This window comes from Chenopodium album, chromosome 4 (assembly GCF_948465745.1).
Source record: "Chenopodium album chromosome 4, dcCheAlbu1.1, whole genome shotgun sequence".
In the NCBI taxonomy this organism is placed as follows: domain Eukaryota; kingdom Viridiplantae; phylum Streptophyta; class Magnoliopsida; order Caryophyllales; family Amaranthaceae; genus Chenopodium; species Chenopodium album.
Window position 1 is genome coordinate 79,686,228 of NC_137837.1, and position 24,319 is coordinate 79,710,546.

The window sequence follows — 24,319 nt, forward strand, 5'->3', positions numbered from 1 at the left end:
AAACCCCTCAATTAAACCCTGTCTGAGTAGGCCCTCAAATAACCCTTGATCGAGTGAACCCCTCAAGTATCCCCTGTCCGAACCACTCAAGTAATCTCTGGCCGAGTAACTCGAGTAACCCGGCCCCTAACTGAATAACTCATGTAACCTCTAACAAAATAACTCGGATAACCCTTATTATATGGTGTCATATGGTGTGGCCTGGCCTGCTGCACCAAAAAGGTGCTGATGATCAAAATCAAATTTGTAGTTTTATTAACCACTGCACACTAACAAAAGTAACTGTAAAACCTTTAATATGAACATAAAAAATTTTCACCAAAAAAAAAAACATAAAAAATAATGCTTTACAGACCCAGAAAAAAAAAAAAAATAAAAAAAAAAAAACCCTAAGATGTCATTATTTTTTGTATACTATACTCGTATATATATAAAAGAGGATTTCATGATGAAATTGTTACATTCCTCATATATTTGTAGACAATCTATATAATATACTATATACTCTTACTATACAATATATGGTGAAAAAGTAGCTGTACAATGAAAGTAATCTATACCCCAGTTTATAATATACTTGATATAATTAAGAAATTATAAAGAAAAAGGGGGTATTTAAGTTTCTTGTTAGTATAATTTTTGTGACAATATCTCAACAGTTTACCTATGATCAATCTAAACCTTGTTTACATAAAGGACAGCATGATATAATCCTAAGCCATTGGTCCACACATTTTTTGTGGAAAATATGTGAACATGGCAATTGCCTTATCTCTTCTTTGTCCTTGTATTTTGTCAAGCATATACAACACTCCTGCAACATTAAATAAGCATTTAATTAATTTTGGTGCTAATTATCAAGTAATTAATAACACACAAGTGCATGAAGATCCTATTTTCTTCACCTGATTTAGACTGATTTTTTATTTTTTACATTATAATATTGATTTTTAGTGAATTAAAATAATAATTTTCTACTGATTAAAAACTAATAATTACTTCGTATTTATTTATAAGTTGAGGAAAAAAACATGTCTTAGGGCGTGTTCACATTTACTGAACCGAGCTGAACCAATTAGAGCTGAACTGAACTAAACTGAAATGAAGTGAGATGAAATGAATATTTTATGAGAGAAGAAAATTAGGAGTTGAACTGATTGAAGCTAAAGTGAAATGAACTGAAATTAAGCTGCAGTGAACAAGCCCTTAAAGAAAAATCTTTTATATCACTTAATTTTATGCATGGTCGTCAAAGTTTCAGGTTATGTTTGCATTGGTTTCCTTATTATTATCACTTATTTCGAAAAAAATAAAAATGAATAAATAAACAAATTTAGGAAAAAAAAGTTTGATGAAGGTTTGATAAGGATTATCCAAGTTTAATTTACAGCTAAAATAAGTTCTTACTATATAAGGTTTTAATAGATAAAGACCTTGTTTGGCAAGTGGCTATTCGCGGTTGGCTGTTGGCTGGTTCACCTGGCGTGTTTCACCAGCTGGTATGTTTGGCTGTTTATAATGGCTTTTGAAATTGGCTGTTAAAGCTGGCTGTTTATAAAAGTGTTTGGTAAATTAATTGTTGGTAGTTGGCTGTTTTTTAGATAATTTGTGGGCCAACAAACCAAAAGCCAACAAAAAAGCTACTTTAAGCAACTTTTTCATTTTGGCTTAAAAACCAGCTTTTTCACTGGCTAATAAGCCAATTACCAAACACATTTTTTTGGCTGTTTGACCTCATAAAAAAGCCAAAAGTCAAAAGCTAACCAAAAAGCCACCAAAAGCCATTTACCAAACATGGCCTAATTAAGTAATTAAAATCAGGTAAATAAAACGGATCTTTAGCTTGGCTTGACCACATGCATGAATAGTAAATGATGAGACAAACGAACAGAGTTGAACTTACTGGATTGTCCTTAGTAGGGGAGGAATTCCCAGCACCTAAACTGGTCTCAACCAATTTATATCTCCAGCAATGTAACTGAGATATTTGATCATCAGATGCTCCTTTTTCAGCAGAACCCAAGTTCATATTATAGCCAATGAAGCTACTAATTAATGGAACACAAATGCAGAGAAGAAGAAAAAGAAGGAAAGGAAAGGAGTAAGTTATGGCATTCCAAGACAATATGGTTATGCAAAGAATGTGAAGCTTCGGAGCTCGGTTAAAGGATCCGAATCGCGAGTCGAAAACCCATACATTCCCCATCACAAACCACATTGCAAAGAACAAGTCTAGTGATGCCCTGCATCTGTTCACCAAATGCAAGCCCCTGCCCAAAACCATGTATAATTAAACACCAATAATATATTAGCATACTTTAATTGTAGCACATCAATCTTATTAAAGTTTGTAAGCTAGATTAATAACTTAAAATGTGTTTTTTTTGCATACTAATTAATCTATAAACTAATTAAGATATAACATGTAATGATGTTTTATATATGTGCATGCATTTAGTAGGTATGGCATGTATACATTATTTAGATTAAAGTAAATCCACATGTGATCATGAACTAATCATATATATATCATTAAAGTTAAACATATGCATGCTATCCATGGATTTAAAATATATATTACAAGTACAATAATTCTTTTAAATTTAATTTTTTGTATTGACACTAGACAAAATTAAGTAATTAAGTATGCAACAAAATAATAAAATGTGATTTACTTGATAATAAGTAATAAAAAGTACCTTTGTTCTTCATTGTTTCTTTGTTGTTCCAAATCAAGAATGTTTATCCCATTATTTTCTTGTACCAAATGGTAATGCTTATACCTCCAATATAGGATAAAAAGGTTCATAACACAACCAAAATCATAACCAATAATCCATATTCTCATAGGCCAAACAGGCCTCTCTTCCTTAGAAAAACATAGAGTAATCAAAGTAACACAAATTTGAATAACAAGTGCTAGAAATTCAAGCATCATCCAACTACAAGAATTAAAAGGGTTTTCTCCAAGGTGAGATCTTGATCCATTTTGGTAATGAAAAACCCTTCTAAGGAACGTAAACCACTTTGCTCGCGATACCCTCATTGCCACCCTTACAACTAGTGAAGCCGGAATTTCCCTAACCGGCCTTATTTGATCATTATCACTACTTGTAACAAGGGCTTCATTCGCGGTCTCTCCACCTTCCCCTCGTGTTTCACCACGTAACAAACTTGATGATGAAAGTGGAATATGTACATAATTATTAGAAAACCCCATCTAGGGGGAAAAAAAATGAATGCTAAGCTAGGTTAGCTATTTTCGAAGCTTGAGGATTATTACTCGAGTTATTATTATTAATGAGTTGATGATGATCGTAGGAATTCATTTGTAGCATTTGAAGAAAGAGTGAAGTTTGAAGAATAAGAGAGGAAGGTGAAGTTGGGTTTTAAGATGGTGACCAACAACCCAACAAAACCTTTGCTTTGATAACAAGGGTATTATAGAAGGTTATGTATTACCCATAATATTAAGAGGAATTGGTGAGATTGGATGGATTTTGAAATAGACGTAAAGGGAATTTCCTACAATAACTGTTGGCCTAACAAATTTAATTATATATATTTATTGTGTTCATTATTATTTTACTTAAATAATCAAATTAGTTATTTAATTAAATCAACAAATTATTATCTAATCTTTTATGTAATTGAGCTCATAAGAGTAGTTAGGATTTGGGTATGGTTCTGTTAAATGGAATTGTCAGAGATGTATAGCAAATCAAGTTTCATGTTTATTTACAATATTTAGTGTCATTTTCAAAATAATAATGGAAAGTGAAGTAGGAATTTTCATTTTCATTTTTTTTTTTTATTTTTGTGTTTTTGAGTTTTGGGAGGGTTTAGTGGGTGTTTAAGATGATTAAGTTGGCCAACTAATCCAACCTACAGTAGTTTGGATTATATATACTTGGTGCATAAATTAGTATGATTAGTTCTATTTTCTTAGATTATTTGCACCTGAAGTTGCTACATAGAGTACATATATATAAACTTGCATTGTGTCCTTGTCATGCATTTTCAATCACCACATATGGTTGAGATTTATGTAATTCTTTGATTCTAATACTTGGATATGCCCTACCTTCAATTCATACATTCCCTCTATCTCGCTCTCATGGAATTTTTGGGTTGATATAGAATATTGTAGTGTTACGTAGTTCACTGATGACAATATATATGTTAACTACAGATAGATGAGAGAGTTTTATTGATCCCGAATATATACATAAGATATATATATATATATATATATATATATATATATATATATATATATATATATATATATATATATATATATATATATATATATCAGGGCCGGTTTTGGGCCTGTGCAAGCAGACCTGCTGCACAGGGCCCCAAAACCAAAGGGGCCCAATTTATTTTTTTTAAGTGTTAAAATCGATTCTCATGGCACTTCCTCTCTTGCATAGTTGCATTAAATCACTAATGACATTCAAGAAATCACGGCATTTTCCTCAAAAAAAAAAAGTAACAGCTCCTAGTTTACTCGTAAAAATAAATCTCTAATTAACTTCCTGGTTTTCAACAAAATATTTTAATTTTCCATATTCTAATTCTTTAACTTCCTTAAATTTCCCAATTAAAAACAGAACCCCTCTAACTACTCTCTGATTGCTGCAATTGCCACCAAAAATATGACCCTTCCATAATCTTTGTTTTATTTTATGTGAATTTACATCGTAATTGTGAATGCATGGAGCAATTTGAATCCCTTTTTTCGTCATTTCAACAGTTATAATTTTACATCCAAAATATATACTCCTACGTCCTACCAAATTTCAATCATTCCATACAAAAAATATTGATTGAATAATTTGTTGTGGAGATAAAAAATAAAAAAAAAATATTGATTTGCCACTAAAAATCTGAACCATCAAACTTATATTGTTGGTTTGATATGAAATATTGATACAGAGTATATTATAATTGTTGGTGAGGATGTTCAACCGCCGGTTCCTAACGACATTATAGGCAAAGATGATTTTTTATTTTTTTTTTATATTATGGTGAAAGAAAGTTTGATTTTTTTATGAAGAAAGTGAAAGAAAGATTTTTAGTTATTAAAATTACATTGCCTCTCAAATTTGTTTTAAAATTAAAATATTAGGGCCCATTTTAAAAATTAGAACAGGGCCTCGAAAATGTTTAGGACGGCCCTGATATATATATATATACTTCCTCCGTTACGCATTATGTGCAACAAACCTTGTTACACGTTTCCCAAGATAAAATTTGTTAATGTTGATTAACTAAATGAAAGGTATGTGATTAAGGTTAGGAGAGAGAGTTAATGGCCACCACCACACCACCTGCCAGCAGCAACATCCACCACCACCCCACTCGTCGTTACCTCGTAACCACCACCACCCCACTCGTCGTTACCACGTAACCACCACCACCTTACCTAGGCCTACCCCGTAACCACCACCACCACCATGATCCAAAACCCCTCCAGCCAAATCGCGGAACCCCATCACCTGAGCGAAATTGCGACAATGTGAAACCTCACTAGCTAGCTAGCCAATTAATCGCGAAAACCCACCACCTAAGCGACGCGACATCGCGAACCCCACCATCCAGATCTGAAACCCCACCGACACAACCAAGATTTGAAACCACCTCAACCAAGCTCACCCAGTTCGCAACCACCACAAACCACCCTTTACACACTCTCTCACCACCGCAAACCCTAATCAATTTTCAGGATTTCAATTTCCAGAAGGATCGGCGACAATATCATGGATGAGGAGGCTGGTGACTCGATCGGCGGTGGATCTCGGCGCAACAGGGGTAGGTTTGGGCGACAGAGACGACTTGGGGGGGGGGGGGGGGTTTCACGGAGACATCAATGGAGGAGAGGTGCTCAGGGGGATTCGGGGTTGGGACTGGGTGGGTGGTGTGGATCGAACCGTCGCTGTGAGAGAAGCGCGAGAAAAATGGTGGTGGTGGTGGCGGTGGCAGTGGAAAGTGATAGAGAAAAGTTGGTGATAATGGTGGTGGAGGTGGTTGTGAAGGAGGAGAGAGATTGGGATGGGTTTAGATGATTGATTAATTAATTTTGGTTAATATGTTAATAACATATAATCTTAACCATTTAATATGTGTTAGTAAAGTTAACTAAAGGTATATTGGTCATTTTAAGTAAAAAAATTACTAAAAGGGGAAAGTTTTAGTTTGTTGCAGATAATGTGTAATATCCATTTTTAGAAAATGTAGCACATAATACGTAACGGAGGAAGTATATATAGTTGTGAATATGTGTGTGATTTGATTAGGGAAAGTGACTATGTTTTGGAAGTACTTTAGTTAGCTAAGTTTGGATGTAGAAGTAGTAGAGCCCACCACACACTCTTACTTCATTTTTAGGTGCCTCAACAATATAATTAAATATAATTAATTTATTTATTTTGCTAAATAAAGGTTTTCATTCATTATTGGGTGACTTTGTGCCTTTCTGGATGAGGACTAGTAGATGTGAGTTTAGAGAGAAACTTCTAGCAGTTTGCAAATGTGATATGCGCAACCTAATTCAAAAGTCATTCTATCTACTAATTAATCGTGTAAGTAGTTTTCCTAAAATATACTCTATATACATATATGTATATATAACTCACTTTGTCATATGTCTAACACCATATAAACTTATTAAAGTCTTAAGAAAATAAAATGAAAAGGAATAAAAGAAAATTCTCATCGAAATTTATACTCCCTTTGATTCTTTTTGTTCTTATTTTAACTTTTATTGTATGCGAGTCTTATTTAAATATTTTAATTGTAAAGGGAACAAATGGATTGGAATAAATAATTTTATATTTATGTCCTTGTCATGCCTCGTAAACAATTATCTAACATTTAACTTTTTACAGTCTTCACAAATTTTTTTTGAGCCGTAACAATAACTAACTTAATTAATTAATTAATCAATTTATATTTATGTCCTCCATTTTCGTATGCTAAAAAATTGTACTCCAATGAGATCTTGATTACATAACTAACTTATTTCTTATAAATTTATGAAAATTCATGGTCAAAATTTTAAAGTTTACACTAAAAATTTTACAGTAATTTTTTTGGGTGTAGAAAGAGCCACAACAGCAAATAATGTAGACGAGGTTTAATTTCATATCTTGTATACCACCTTTTATAACCAGCTAATCTAGTTACTACCTCTGTTACAAGTTATGTGCAACGATTTGACATAAATCAGAGAGGGAAAATGTTTAATCGTTGCACATAACCTGTAACGGAGATAATATTTATTTATTATTTTTTTTTTTAAAAAAAAAAAAAAACTAACTAATCTAGTTAATCATCCACAATTATTACCAAGCAACAACGTATCTACGTATGTAATAGGGTTTTTTTTTTTTTTTCCAAGGCATAATAGGGAGTAGCAGAATTTGGATATCTTTAAATGGGCGTTCCTTGCAAAGTTGCAGGGCGCTTGGGGTAAGTCTTGGTGGATCCAAAGGCGCAGTCATTTCCGTTAGTTGGGCCTTTTAGGCCTTGATAGATATTGGTCCGTCAATATATTATTAAGATTAGGAGCCCAAAAAATTAATACTCACAAGTACACACGCCCAATTTGAGTTAATTATGAAACCAAGTTTTGTTAAAATTGTGTTTTAAAAAAGATAGACGTCAATTAGCTATGTTGTTGACTGCTTTATTAATGCCCTTATAGGTAATAGGACCAAATCTTCACCACCACGTGTTTCTTTCATGAATAGGACTTGAGGAGGTTACAATTAGGTAAAAAATATATATATATAAAATGCTACTCGTAGTTTATGCATGTGGATCATGTTAGATTGAAGATGGTTCAAACAAGTAAAAGTAAAAGAAAATGAGAAGAAAAAAAGGAAATAAATTGGTCCAAAATGGACCTGAGAGGCTGAATTTGAAACCCCACTACTCGCATAGTTTTGGTTCATGCATGCATGTCATGACTAAGACAGTAAGACTTAAACAAACGTCATTATCAAAGAAAAGTCACATCTAAATAAGAAAATTATAATTTTTATATTATAAATAAATACGCGACATGAGTAAGCGATAAAGATATGTAATTTGAAAAGTATAAGGTACACAAATGTCAAGGTTGGTGTATAGTTTTTATTATTGAAATCATTTTTAACTCATCACTCATTTGCCTGATTACAAATTAGTTTTTCTAGCTAACTGTTAGATTATGTAAATAATCTTGTATATTATTAGTTGTATTTTACTAATGTATCCCTAGCTCTAACCCTAGTATAATCTTGTATATATACTTATGTTTAATCAATGAGAAAGGCACGACAAATATTCTCATATTCTCTCACGGTATCACGAGCTTAGATTTTTCGACTCGAAACCCTAATTCTCTTTCGCTCATCCGATCCTCTCCATTCTTCTTCTCCATCTCGTCTTCCTCTCCATTTTCTCTATCACTAACCCATATAATTATTGAGTCACTCGCTCTAGGCATAGGAGTACGTGATTTTGCGCATCTAGAATAACACTTAATAATTTTTAAAGTTAATACCAAACGATAATACAGTATTATTTCAATACTCATTAAAAATAGAAGAAGTATTTCTTAAAAACTTTTATATAAATGTAACCCAAAAAAAATATCAATAAAATCATTGTTCAAAATAATAAGCATCAATAAAGTCAAATTCAAAAAGTTGAAACATCTATCATATCACTAGATATACAAATTCTAGAGTTTTGGTGAGAATACCTAGTAAACCCGATTTTGCATAGCCGCATATATAGGAAAACAACATATTAATTAATTAATTAATAAATTAATTGTAGGAACAACCGAAAATTCAAAATTACATGGATGTAATAAGCTTGATGTCTTGGTCTAGAACTCTTGACCCTAAATTTCTACTACTTACTTATCCAATTTGTGTTTGATGTCTCTTGCATGAAGAGACATTATCCATGTAAGTAGTGACGTCATGAGCAAAATAATGTACGACTAGTGGTGCTCATAAAATTCAAAGCTAAATTCTTTTAAATATTGAGTAATTATTATTATTATTATTCCTCATCTTTGTTTCAATTAATTATTTAATTTCCGTTATCTCATATAATTTGATACATACACAAAAAATCTTATTTTGTAGAAGTAGAATATAACTATTATGGAGATTACCTTCTTAAACAACATTGCAAGTTCCTTGGTATGTATTATCATCATAGCATGGGTTTGGAAAACATTGAATTGGATATGGTTGAAGCCTAAAGCACTCGAAAAACGCCTTACAAAACAAGGATTACAAGGTCACCCTTACAAGGTTTTGTATGGTAACACCAAAGATATTGCTAAAATGGTGAACGAAACCAATTCCAATCCCATGGAAAGCTTTTCCAATGATTATGTCCCTCGGATCTTCCCTTTCCATCTTCAAACCATCAAGAGCTATGGTACACCGTCACATTATTACTTTTGTTATTGATTTCTTCTCTGTCTTTTTATAAATGTCACGTGCGATTGCAGTTAATACGTAATAAATTGAGTTACATATCAATATATATATTAAAACTCAAAGGCAAGCATTGTACCCTTGCCACGTGTTGTCAATCTCGCCACGTGTTGCCATGTCACCTACTATTACCAATCATCAATGTTTCCACACAAAAAATAATAATTTATTATCAATAGTATTTGAACCCATGACCTCATCTTCATTAAAGTTAAGCTTTAACCATCACTCCAATTACAAATCTTATGATAATAAAGTTGTATTAAAAAGAGTTATGCATGTTAATATATTCAAAAATTTTAATTGCCAACTTATATGTGTATATTCTGACAACAATATGATTAGAAAATTAATTTCATTTATTTCAATAACTCAACCTTAAGTATATGTTATATACTACCTCCATTAACTTTTATTTGCAACTTTGGGGTATTATTTGTGAGACATAAAATATTCCAAAGTTGCAAATAAAAGTTAACGGAGGTAGTACTTATATTTAAGTATTAAAATGTGTAACCCAAATTTAAATCAAGGTTTTTTCTTTTAACCACGAAATTTGTTACTAGAAAGAATTTTAATGATATATAGTTGGAAAAACAAATCCCTTTAACAAGTAAAACAAATTAATACAATATAACATTTACCTTAACCACAAAATCTGTTACTTGAAGAAACATTTTTTATGACATATAGCTGGAAAAAAAAATCCCTTTAACAAGTAAAACAAATTGAAACGATGACTCGGGGCAGCGCCCGGGCCAAAAAACTAGTTACATACCTTAAATCCATTGTAGTAGTCCTTCCCGATCGATTTTTGGTCTATTATTATTTTATTTTTTTTTTTGTGTGTGAAAAACCTACTTTTGATCTATTAATTAATTCCTTGTTTTAAAAAGGTATAATTAAGTGTATAATAATAATTGAAATTTAATTTTTTGGCATGCATACATGTAGGTGAAAAATCTTTTGTATGGGATGGACCGACACCTACGGTGATTATAACCAAACCCGAAGAAATAAGAGAAATATTCATGAAGATTTATGATTTTACGAAGATAATACCACACCCATTTGTAAAAAGGATTACTAATGGTTTAACAAGGCTCGAAGGCCAAAAATGGGCTCAAGACAGAAAATTGCTCAACCCTGCTTTCCATATGGAGAAATTAAAGGTTTGTTTCCAACTTTCCATTGGATTTTTTTTTCTTTTCGTGTGTATATATGTAGATTTAGGCACAAAAGGCAGATCATAAAGCGAAATTTGATCTTAGGTCTTAAGTCCATTTATATTAACATGCATTGATATAGTGGTCATATAAGAAATAACTAGTTTGAGGCCTGGTCGATGCCCCGGGTTATTTTTTTATATAAAAAACTATAGTAAATTGTTTCAAAAAAAACTTTAATAAATTAAAGTGAAATCTATTGGTGGTTTTATAATTTTTTTTTTTAAAAAATCATTTTTTTAAAATTTTTTATTAAACACTATCAAAATTCATTATGAAATATGTAGTAACCTAACTTTTATACTTCATATTAGTCTGCTTTATTTGTTAAAGGAATTTTTATCGACCATTATAAATTTCTTCAAAGTATGGATGAGCAAACGAAAGAATGAGGATTAAAAAATAAGAATTTATGAGCATTAAAATTAATGATCATTTTCTTGCCTTGGGTTTTAATATATATATAGATACAGGTGATCATTCTAGAATAGATTCTCATATGTTAAATACGGGTCTGGGCCGCACCCGTCACGGGAAAGTGTAAGTCTACCACTTTACAAGACCAAAGAGGTTCCACCTCAAAACCATATGGCAATAAGGGGAGTAGCCCCTTAGCCTTATATTGTGGTGGTAACTCTTGAATTCTTTCAATGTGGGATTTTATTACCACTACACTTCCTCTTTAGTGTTTTTAGTGTGGGACAAGAGAATGCTCACATGTGGACTGTTCATGGGCTCAATATCATCACTCGCCCTTGTGTCTCTCTAAACACAAAAAAAAACCTACAACTAAACTTATATTTGGAATAGGACAGAATACATACATATGTATACTTGTAATTATTTTGGAATTAGGGAGGTTTTATTGAATTAATTACATTGCTTATTATAAATTTTGGAAATGTTTTAGCATATGGTGCCAGCATTTGAAGCGAGTAGTAACACCATGATACAAGAATGGGAGAAGATGACATCAAAAACAGGATCGAGTGAGCTCGAAATCTGGTCGTATTTACACAATCTATCTGCGGATGCAATCTCTCGTGCAGCATTTGGGAGTAGTTTTGAAGAAGGAAGGAGAGTGTTTCAACTTCTTAGAGAACACATCTCAATAACTACTAAATCCATACAATCAGTTTATATCCCTGGATCTAGGTATGTAATTGCGTTATTGATAGATATCATTTAACTTTATTATAATATAGACATTAACATTTGATCGAGTATGTGATTTTTCTTACAAATAAATATTCTACTTCAAAGTGGGGTGGATGAGATTTAAATCTGTGATTTTTGTGTCATATTAGCTCTGATACCATATAAGAGAACCAACTCAACCAAAAGGTTAAGGTGATGGTCGAAATCCAGGAATATGTTTTATACTTATTATTGTGTCGTGTTTGATGTAAGTAAATGTATTAACTAGCTATAGGCTGAGTTTAATAACCCTTTTTTTTTTTTTTTTTTTTATCGGTTTTTAGGTTTCTCCCAACAAAAACAAACAAAAGGGAGGCGAATATTCTCCATGAAATGGAATCATTGTTAAAGGAGATGATTCTAAGGAGGCAAAAGGAAATGGAGAATGGAGAAGCAGCTAAAGATGATTTGTTAGGGTTATTACTCAAATCGAACCTAGAAGAAATACAAGATCATCAATTTTTACATGGAAATAACAAACAACAACATTTTAAAATGGGTATGAAAGAAATTATTGAAGAGTGCAAAATGTTCTATATTGCAGGACAAGAAACCATTTCAACACTGTTGACATGGACCCTTATTTTGTTAAGCAAACACCAAAATTGGCAAGAACAAGCTCGAGAGGAGATTATCGCGATTTTTGGCCACGATACACCTCATTTGGAAGGCTTAAATCAGCTGAAAAAGGTACTTACATTTCTATAACTTTGAGCAAATTGGCTGTTTCATTTCATAATTAGTTTGCTTTTCCGCTTGTAACATCGGTCATTATAGTTGATACTAAACTTGTACCTTGTTAAACTTAAGAATTGAATTAGGAAAAATTTATTTGGTATAGAAAAAGTTACGTACTTGTTATAAAATAACCCAACCTAAAGATTATCAAAAAGTGAAACAAACACAATAATATCTCGACCTAAAGTTAATTTATTATTTAACATTATTTAAAAGATGGTTCACTTAATCTTTCAACAAGAGTCAAACATACTCACAGTTGTACGGTTGTACCTAACAGTATATATGTCGTTTCTTGGGCTTTAACTTGTCTAGGTGAACATGATACTTCACGAGGTTCTACGACTTTATCCAGCAGTACCTTCACTTACAAGAAGAGTTTCCCACGAAATGAAAGTAGGAGATACAATTCTACCAGCTGGTGTACAAGTCAAATTAGCACTGATTGATGTTCATCAAAGTGAAAAATATTGGGGTTCTGATGCAAAAGAGTTTAACCCTGATAGATTTTCACAAGGGATTTTGAATGCAACCGGAGGAAAGATGTGCTTCTTCGGATTTGGATGGGGGCCTCGCATATGCATTGGATCGAATTTCGCGATGATGCAAGCTAAAATGGCGTTGTCTATGATTTTGCAACGTTTTTCCTTAGACCTCCCACCATCTTACGAGCATGCTCCTACTAATAGCCGTGGAACCCTTCGTCCTCAATTTGGTGCTAACCTAATACTACGTCGTATCTAAAATTATGCTTCTTTAATTTAATATATTGCTACAATTTGTACAATATAGAACAATAATAAAGCCGAGTTTAAATTTAAGTAGTCTATTGTTGTAGTGTATATATGTATATATGATTTCGTTGAATTATACCTTTATTTTTTTTTTTTTTTTTTTTTTTGTTCTTTTTTAATAGTAATGTATTTTCTTTTTCTATTTCTCACATCTCTTTGATGTTGGTCATTTTACGTTACACTTAATGTTAAACAGAGTAAGTAGTACTTTTACATAATCTAAGGCCATATTATAGGACATGCATGCACATATTAATACCACAAAGTCTTATATGTGGCTTATTGCATAATTTTAGACCGCTAAAACTTCTTATTTCCCACATAACAGAGAAGCAGATCATAAGTAGTAATTCATTATTTCATCCATGTTGTGCATTACATATCAAATTAAAATTAAATTATATTAAATGGGCTGCCCCCTAAGCTAAAAATTTCACAACCATTGGCCAATATATGTAGCTCTCCATCTCTTTTTTGTTTGATATTGGATGGTGGAAACTTCAAGTGAGATTTGATGGATAATATTAAAGGTATCGTATTAATTGAATTTTTAATAAACGCTACATGTACATGTTGAATTTTCAAAACTATAAGGATATCTGATAGAATAATATATAAACCGGTCTTGGATTATTCTAACTATCAGCTTAAATTTTTGATTAACTTGATTTTTTTTTTACTTCATGCTAGGTGTTGGGGGCTCAAACTGCATTCATTCGCATTTCAAGCTCAACAGGTTTTCATGTAAAGGGCATAATAGAGTATATAAACTAATCTTGAACTTTAACCATCAATTTAAGCTTTTTGTTGAGTTGGTCCTTTAAGTCTTTAACAGTATATATATCACAAACGTTTTAAGCCACCAAATAATTCAAAAGTATAAGTAGATTAAGATTTTCCAAACCTGCTAATCAGCTTTCCTTTCTACTGCCGGCTTTGATTTCCCAGCCACAACTATAGTTATCATTGACTAGGTGCACTGGCAACGGTGTGATCTGATGTCACTGCTTTCGTTAATTTTAATACAATATTAATTAATTTATATATTATACTAAATGAGAAAGACGTGTTAAATTTATTTAGGGTATGCCCTTTACAACAAGTAAAATTAAATGACATATATATCAACCAATTTAAAGTATAGATCAAATTTATTAACTTAGGATGTGTCAGGAATTTAAATGACCACCCAAAACTTATAGTTTGCTTTATTTTGTAAAAAATACTAATAAAATAAGTTCAAATAAGTCCAATTCGGTAAAAGTAAAGATTGTTCAAGTTAATGTTATCTAAATTAAAAATTTTGAGTTTTGATTAATAAAAATCCGGTAAAATGAACGCAATTTAATTACACAAGCCATGCTTTGAGATTCTAAGACATGTGGACCATGATGTTCCTCCCAAGTACACAAAAAAGAGAGGGCAACACCAAATTAAAAGAAGGAATTAGAAGAAATAATTGAAGTGAAATTTTGACAGAGAAAGTTAATGTCCAAAATCAAAGAATGTCAAAGGAGAGTGCAAGCTACAAAGGTGATGTTTTGCCAAGAACTTGACGATATAGATAATATGATTTAAGTCAACTAGCTTTATTTTCGTGCTAATTGTAATTGGTATCTTCCACTTAATGCTAGAATCACCTACTTTTCTCAAATGATGTGAGCAAAACGATCTTAATTGAAAAATAATAACACTTTGATAGGTTTCTATATCATGTTCTTATAGGAATTTCTTGATATAGGGTATGGTATTCTTGTATATTGTTGTAACCTTATTTGAAACTACGTATAATAAATAGAGGAAAAGGACTACCATATTGAGTAAACTAACACGATATCAAAAGTCACCTAATTTATTTATTTTTATGAAATTCATGTACATTAGTTCATTATCTAATTGTTGGTGTTGTATTAACATTAATTTAATATCCTAATCACGGGTTGATAAGTTAAAGTTGAAGGTGAAACTTCATATAATATATTTAATTAAATAGATAATACTCCGTGATTATGAACACGATCAACTATCAAGGTGGTTCCTCCCCATTTTTAAAAAAAAAAAAATTATAGTAGAGATTAAAATTAATGAAATGGATGTCGTGATCATGAAAATTTTAATTAATTAACAAATTAATTAACAAATATGTAATTGGGGCCCCTCCACAACAAGATATTCAACCCCTTCAAGTAAGACATCTTAATTTTTATAGTAGTACAACATCAATAATTATGGACCATGCATGCATTATATGCATATTGGCCTCAAAAGTCAAAACACTAAGCTTATATAAATACTAATTATTCCTATATTTTGTTCAAATAATTCCCTATATATATTTTTTTTCTCTTTTTCTTTTTCTCTCTCATAATCAAACACAACCAAAAAAATAAAATAAATAAATTAGTAGATCGAATATGATGAAGCTAAGTTTGAGCAATAATAGTGTTGCAACTTCTTTGGTGTGTATTATTACAATATCATTGGTATGGAAAGCAATTATTTGGGTGTGGTTGAAACCAAAGAAATTAGAAAGACGCCTTAAAAAACAAGGGTTTCGAGGCCAATCTTATAGAATATTGTTTGGTGACACCAAAGAAATTGCTAAGATGGTGAAACAAACCACTTCTAAGCCAATGGAGCACTTTTCAAATGATTTTGTACCTCGGATCTTCCCTTTTCATCATCAAATTATCAAGAACTATGGTATGATACTTTGATCATTATTATTAAATTAGCTTGATTTACATATTATAAGTTTATAAATTATAACATCTTTCCATCTTTTTAATTGTCTTTACTAAATTATAGTCATATTAACTTGTTAAGGACCAATATTCAAGATATATATATTGCATGTTCCATGTCTAATTAGTTATTTTATGTGTGTAAAGTTGTGTGCATCTAACCCTTACATCTATCCATTATTCAATTAAGTTAATAAGAGTTTTGAAGTTTTGAGGATTGTTTTGTTGTTAGTTGTTGATGTTGTTGTCTTGTATGTGGTAAGTCTATTGAGATCATAATCTTTATTACTTCGAAAATGCTAAAGGGTACAATTGTGACGTATTCGATAACATAAATAAACTATTTTTAGTTTTTTACTATTGAGTTTTATAACAATTTTAGGCCTGAAATTTCAACCAAATTTTTTTAGGAAGTACTGCATAATATCATATACGGAGTATAATATATTTATGAAAATAATTAGATACATAATTTCATTCGGACAAAGAAGATTTATCTCACTTTCCTAGATTGTACTTCTCAACTAGTCAACTACATTAATTGATACGTCTCTTTAAGACCTAATTTTATACTCTGTATATAATTGAGATCATGTGAGAGCCAAGGTGAATAATAGGAACTAGGAACTAATCTCAACCATTGATCACACTTCATCTAATGGCTCACATTGCACCCGCTCTCATTAATGATATTTTCGTAATTCCGCTGTTTTAATTTCAAACTTTTTTCGGTTTTTTTTTTTTAACTTTTAAGGCAATTTCATTTACTTTAAGACTGATTTCATTTACTTTTAATTTACTAAATTTTCATTTACTTTTGAGAAATGAAACTAGAAACTACTTTGTAAAGTTATAATATTACAAAAATGACATTAATGACACGAGAAGCATGTGAGCCGTCCGATTAACATGATTTAAAGGCCTAATAGATTAGTTCCTAATTCTTATTTTAGCCTTGGTTCTCATAATATATAAACTATCTTTAGTGGATAACTATGAGGCTAAAGCTATCTATTATTCTTCCACGACTCTCATCAGATCGAGTCATATAGCTAATTTTGTTAGTCCATGTTACACGTAACTCGATCGTGATACTATCGAACTATTATTAGCTCATTCTGAAGAATATATACTTGTATTAGTTGTATGTACTACTTATGTTAGGTTCATCAAATTTTTTATTATTTTTTTAATCATAGTACTAAAAAGCAACCAAAAAAAAAAAAAAAAAAAGAGAATTGGTCAAAAATATGTCTTTAATTCTTTACCTACCTTGACATATTCAAAGTAACCTATTATATTTTATATGGAGTACTTTGTAAATATTAAAGGGAAAATGTTTAGAAAATTGATGACATACAATTCTAAAATTAAAATATTGGTATCAATTGTGAAAAATCTCTAAACATGTACCTTTTTTTGGGAACAAACCTCTAAACATGTACTTTGTATAAAGTATGTGCTTAAATTTAGAAGTATAGAGCGAGTACTTACGAGTATTATTTTAGATAGGATGAGTTATTGCAATAATAGTATTAATGTTTGTGTCAAAAAAAAAAAAGTATTAATGTTCTAAACATATGTGCTTAAACATGTGTACATAAATTTAGAGTATATACTTTAGACTGGATGAGTAATTGCAATAGTTATTAATTTAATTAATCATTTGACAACCATCTTATTAATTATAACTTTTTTTTTTCTAATGGACGTATAACCATTGTTCATAGTTCTATCTTCTTGTTGTTCATTAATATGATGATGACAACTACATTGTCACTCATCACTTGGTTGCACTAATTCCTTTTGGGGTAGGTGTGGGAAAACTTTTGTCCCCCCTGATATTACTCCGTCGTATGTACTAGCTGATCAAGGATGATAAGCTTGCATTAATATAAGTCTAGCTTGGACGCTCTATCATCTTCTACAAAAAAAAAAAATAAAAAAAATAAAAAAAAAATAATTAAAAAAAATAAAAATAAAATCATGTCCCTATTCCACGTACCATGAGTACGTATTTGTAATTTTTTGCTTCAATTAATTAGAACAAAGAAAAGTATAGTTAATTAAGATTATAAAGTTATAATTAATTAAAATGTTACATTTTAGAATATGCCTTGAGTCAGTTAACTTCATACGGTAATGTTTTGTGGGCTATATCCAGCCATCTTATGTTTTGGGAGTATATATACTCTAATTTGTATTTAACAGACTCTCCTCTCGTATGTATGTCCGGCTATGATTGTTACGATCACATAGTATATATACTCTAATTTGTTGTTTTCTTTAGTTTTCTTCCATTTATTATAACAAAAAAATTAATAATAATAGAAAATGTAATATTATAAAATGCAGGTGATAGATCATTCTTATGGAACGGACCAACGCCAACAGTGATGATAACAAAACCAGAAGAAATAAGAGAAATAATGTTAAAGATTTATGATTTTCCAAAAACATCGACTCCACTTTTGAAGAGGCTTACCAATGGTTTGGTTAGACTCGAAGGCCATAAGTGGGCCCGAGAAAGGAAATTGCTTAATCCTGCCTTCCATATGGAGAAAATTAAGGTTTATTTTAATCTATTATACTAAATTTAGCTTACTTTTATAAAAATATATATCAATTTAGTCCATTTTTAAAATTTTATGTTATACTGGTACAATCATAAATTCATAATAGCCTTGCACCAAAAAAATAAATTCACAGTAGCCGGTGGAAGTATATAATCTCAAAAACGGACTTGATAAATATAGATTTCGACATGCATGGATACAATAGTTTAACATGATTCAAAATAGACTCGATACAACCCTGACCTAGTATCCCACATTGATACCTTACGTACTACAATTGGGTTTTTTTTTTTTTTTTTTTTTTTTTTTTTTTTTTTTTTTTAAAGCATTAGAATTTAAAACATCACTTCTAATTTTTTGAATTGGAGGAAGTTAGAAAATGAAAGTAAATTATTCTCCCATTTTAAAAAGTTTTTCCTATTTTGATATTTTAATAACATAAAATTGCTCTTAAAGCATAAAGAACTTTTAAGAGATGGAAGGAGTAAAATTTGTCCGAGTAAGATTTGATTGGACTAAAAATAGGGATCGCCTTGTAATAAATCATTATTGACGTACCAAAGAATAATATGCATGACCATTTTAATATTTTCTCAATTACAATTCATAATTTGCATTTTGTTACAACTTTGAATTATTTTTTGTAGCTTATGGTACCAGCATTTCATGCGAGTTGCAATGAGATGATCCAAGAATGGGAGAAGACGACACCCGAAACGGGATCTCAAGAGGTAGAAATGTGGTCATTTTTACACAATCTTTCGGCAGATGCAATCTCTCGAGCTGCATTTGGAAGTAGTTTTGAAGAAGGAAGGAGAGTGTTTGAACTTTTAAGAGAGCATACTTGTATTACTGTACAAGCCATGCAGTCAGTTTATATTCCTGGATCCAGGTATTTTTCTTTCATTTCAAAGGGTTCCTCACAGAAAGTTTTATACAGTAATGGTTAGAGCTGTCAGTTTCTGACCCGAACCGTTAAACTCGACTGTTTCGAACCGATCCGTAAAGGAACTGAACTGTTTAAAACTCGTTTTTTGGAAACCGAAAACTGACCCGACCCAATTTTTTCCAAATTGAAACTGAACTAAACCGAATTTGTGCAAACCGTTACTAACCCGACCCGTTATCAAGCCAAACCGTTACAACCCGAAACTGAAAGCAACCCAAACCGATTACGTTTAAACCCGATAGTAACCCGACCCGTTTTAAACCGAAAACCGTTAAAACCCGATAAAAATCCGATAAACCTAAATCGTTCCAACCCGTAACCCGTTGTGACCGAACCGGTTATAATCCGTAACCCGTTGTGACCGAACCGTTTACGACCCGTAGCCCGTTATGACCAAACCGTTTAAAACCCGTAACCCGTTATGACTGAGTCATTGACAACCTGTTACCCAATATGTTTATGATCTAATCTGTTTCAACCCACTACTCGATAAACCCAACTTATCTATGACTTGACTTGATTATAACATGACTCGTTCCTACACATTATATGACTAATTCGACTCTATAATCATCCGACTCAATTTTAACCCGATATGATTTGGTTAGAAACCCGTTTCAAATTGGGTAAACTCGTTTTCAAACCAACCAAGTTCAATCTAAACCAATTATAACCGAAATGATAATGGTTGGACCCGATTTCACCCGATCTATTTTGAACCGAAACCCATTTTCGAACCGACCCAGTTAAACCCAAACTGATTATGACCCGAACCAATTACGACCCGTCCTGATTAAGACCCGAACTGTTTTTAACCGAAACCCACATTAAATGGGCTAAACCCGTTTTCAAACCGACCCAATTCAACCCAAATTGATTATGACCCGCACCGACTAGAACCCGACCCGATAAGGACCCGATCAGAATAGAAACTGCAATTAAAAAAACCAAACCGAACTGACCCGTTAATTTTCAAAACCAACCCGTTTATTATTTCAATCCGTTATAAAACGACCCGTTATAACCCGAAACTGATAAACACAACCCAAACCCGAACTGTTTAACCGAATTAACACCCCTAGTAATGGTCGATTGAATTATGACAATCATAGTATTTTAATGATTATGCACTTTATGATTGTTTTTTTTTTTCAAATAATAAATTAATAAATTTAATAAAAATGAACCGATCAAATAAAAATAATTGACCGGTTTTTCCTTCAAATAATAATTAAAAAAACCTGAGCTGATCATATAAGTTTTATTGTTTAAATAAAATGGTAGTTATTTTTCAAACGACCACTATAAGAACGTGTGAATACACAATACAATAACATAATAACCCTTAGCTAGCTAATCGAGTAGATCTATGGCTAGCTGATACATAGATTGATAAAGGTTTCTCATCTTTGGTACATACTTGGTCCGTCTCTAGGTTTCTTCCTACTAAAACAAACAAGAAGGAGGCGAAAATCGTCAATGAAATGGAATCATTGTTAAAAGATATGATTCAAAAGAGGCAAAAGGCAATGGAGAATGGTGAAGCAGCTAAAGATGACTTGTTAGGGTTATTGCTAAAATCGAACTTAGAAGGAGTACAAGATCATCAATTATTACATGGAAATGATAACAAACAACATCAATTTAAGATGAGTATGAAAGAGGTTATTGAAGAGTGCAAAATGTTCTATGTTGCCGGACAAGACACCACTTCGTCGTTGTTGGTATGGACTCTTGTTTTGCTAAGCAAACACACAAATTGGCAAGAACAAGCTCGAGAAGAGATTTTCGCCACGTTCGGTCACAATACACCTCATGTTGATGGCTTAATCCAACTCAAAAAGGTATGTATATATACATGTCTGTGATTTTGTATACATATTCATAGATAATTAAGCTAATCGAGCTGCAGACTAGTTAGGTAATCACAATATATATCAAAGATGTGTATCAAAAGTATATACGAGTAAATAGGCTAAGCTAGTTAATTGTTTTAACCATGCATCATATACATCTTGCATATTGTGCACAAGATATAATCTAGGTTACCGCCATAATTAACCCATCTGTTTTTTTTTATTGGCTAATTAGTTATTTCCACTTAATATTTATCACTAATTAATTAATGGTATATATATAAGAACGGTACGTAAAAAAGTTCATATGAAATAATATATGTTGATTTATTAGTACGTAATACAGAAGTATAATTAACTGTAAAAAATTAAATATTATTTGATCAATTAACCCATAGCTTAAATGTTGATTTATCATGTAAAAAATTAAATGTTGATTTATTATGAGCTTTAATTAATTTGTTTAGGTGAACATGATACTACACGAGGTTCTACGACTATATTCGCCGGTGTTTTCCCTTAGCCGAAAGGTTAGCCGTGAAATGAGAGTAGGCGATATTGTTCTACCGGCGGGTGTACATGTTAATTTGCCAACTATTTTTATTCATCATAGTGAAAAATTATGGGGTACTGATGCAAAGGAATTTAACCCGGAGAGATTTTCACAAGGATTTTTGAAGGCCACAAAAGGAAATAATATGTGTTTCTTTGCATTTGGATGGGGGCCTCGTATATGCATTGGATCGAATTTCGCGATGATGGAAGCTAAGATGGCATTGGCAATGATTTTGCAACGATTCTCCTTTGAGCTCTCTCCATCCTATTTTCATGCTCCTACTATAGGTTTTGGAACTCTTCGTCCTCAATTTGGTGCTAAGTTAATTATGCATCGTATCTAAATTATAGGTGTTCATATTTCATTTGCAATGTAATAAGTTTAATATTATATACTTTATAATATAATTGTAGGTTATGATTATATTTTCGATATGATGTAAGAATCAAGTAAGGGCCTGTTCTCATTGACTGAACTCAGCTGAACTGAACTGAATATTTTATAAAAGAAGGAAATTAGGAGCTGAGTTGAACTGAGCTGAGCTGAGCTGAGCTAAACCGAACCGAACTGAATTGAATTTCAACGTATGAGAACAGGCCATAAGTAGATGGTGTTCGTAAAAAAAAAAAAAAAAAAAAAAAATGGTAAGTAGATGGTGATATGATAGATATGAACCAAGTAATATATATCAGTGCTTTTTTTTTTAAAAAAAAAAAAAAAAATTAGGTAAGGAGAAAGGCACTAACCATACCTCAACTCTCACGATTTTTTTGGTTCTGTATACTTTATGTATATTTGAATTATAAATAACTTTGTACGTATATTTGAATAATAAAATTTGAAATGATGTATGAATTGGAATATACAAAAGGTCGGTGTATTGTTGGTTGATATTAATTTGCAAAAATCTCCTACTAGTGTTGTAAATGTCATGTGGTAGAATACAACAAATTCAACCAAAATATATGTATATCCTCAAAAAAAACCAAAATATATGTGTGTCGATTTGTAGAAGCTATGGTTCGTTGTAACTTAATTTTATAAATTGTACGTGCAAAAGGGTTTTCATGCCACATAACTTTTGTAATATGAAAAATCAATATATTATATACTTTGTATATAATTTATGCAAAACAACATTTTCCTTAAATAGCCAATTGACCTATTGGGTGATTGAACAACCTTTATAATCACCATTTTTTTTAATGTTTATATAGCTCTGCTTACATGGTTTCAAGAGGTTAAAACTCGATCATCTTTCTAATATGAAGGGATGTAGGGATGTTTTTACCCAATTAAATTATTCAATCCAACTCCTAAATTATGAGGGTCATCATGAAAACGAAATTTTACATGACAATTAAATTTAGAAAAATATAAAAGTTCTATATATTTAACATTATTTGAAAAACCGAGCATTTGCACGGATTTTATCTAGCTAGTAGTCTAGTACCATCCTATTAGTAGTTTTAGTACCATCCTATTTCAATGCCAAATACGAAATAGATAATAAAAAAAACACAATAAACATGAAAATGTAAATAACATACACACCTTAAATATCAAATGTAGTTTATTAACAGCGTATTAAATTAAACGATCCACATCAAATTAATTATTTAATCCATGTACGTGCACAACACTTGCACCACCAACATTTGAATCATCCCTTCAATTCCAAATTGTAATGTTACTATATACTTGTATATTTCATCAATTGAAAGATGCTCAAGTTTTTTTTTTTTTTTTTTTTTTTTTTTTTTTTTTTTTTTTTTTTTTGGGACTTATATGCTTAAGGTTTTATCTAGCTTAATTACTAGCTAAAATAAACATATAAAATTGAATGTAAAGATGATCATCTTATAAATAAAATAACATATATAGATGCACTGATCTTTACATGGAATTGATATATATGAAAACATAAAATTTCAAGAAACATAAGAAAAGACAATCGGTCACAAACTTATCAATAGCATCGGTACACGGCAACCACACGTCGCCGAGGTGGTTCTTGGAGGCAGACATAGAACAGCATCACAGCAACGAACGCAACAATCAAGAGTCCAGTGAAATTCGTCTCGTCGTCCTCCGATGAACAACACAGCTTCCCCATTACCACCACAAAGGCAACCTAAAGCCTTTCACTAGCTAAATTTTTGCTTTATTTTTCT

The 24,319-nt window shown here is 31.4% G+C and overlaps 3 protein-coding genes across 3 annotated transcripts; 2 read left to right on the forward strand and 1 right to left on the reverse strand.

Moving 5' to 3' along the window:
- Positions 1-572: 572 nt before the first annotated feature.
- On the reverse strand, positions 573-3,628 carry LOC145627480 (E3 ubiquitin-protein ligase At1g63170-like). The gene is made up of 3 exons (XM_081679869.1): positions 2,700-3,628; positions 1,904-2,270; positions 573-814 (listed from the first exon to the last, which is right to left on the reverse strand). Exons 1-3 carry the CDS (start codon positions 3,218-3,220, stop codon positions 671-673), a joined length of 1,032 nt encoding a protein of 343 aa, XP_081535995.1. The 5' UTR covers positions 3,221-3,628; the 3' UTR covers positions 573-670.
- Positions 3,629-9,080: 5,452 nt separating this feature from the next.
- On the forward strand, positions 9,081-13,558 carry LOC145627481 (cytochrome P450 CYP72A219-like). Its single transcript, XM_081679870.1, has 5 exons — positions 9,081-9,450; positions 10,464-10,681; positions 11,646-11,890; positions 12,217-12,622; positions 12,986-13,558. The coding sequence occupies exons 1-5, from the start codon at positions 9,168-9,170 to the stop codon at positions 13,412-13,414; spliced, it is 1,581 nt and encodes a 526-aa protein (XP_081535996.1). The 5' UTR covers positions 9,081-9,167; the 3' UTR covers positions 13,415-13,558.
- A 2,195-nt stretch (positions 13,559-15,753) lies between these two features.
- LOC145627482 (cytochrome P450 CYP72A219-like) lies at positions 15,754-22,582 on the forward strand. The gene is made up of 5 exons (XM_081679871.1): positions 15,754-16,167; positions 18,564-18,778; positions 19,432-19,676; positions 21,169-21,577; positions 22,057-22,582. Exons 1-5 carry the CDS (start codon positions 15,879-15,881, stop codon positions 22,486-22,488), a joined length of 1,590 nt encoding a protein of 529 aa, XP_081535997.1. The 5' UTR covers positions 15,754-15,878; the 3' UTR covers positions 22,489-22,582.
- Positions 22,583-24,319: the final 1,737 nt, after the last annotated feature.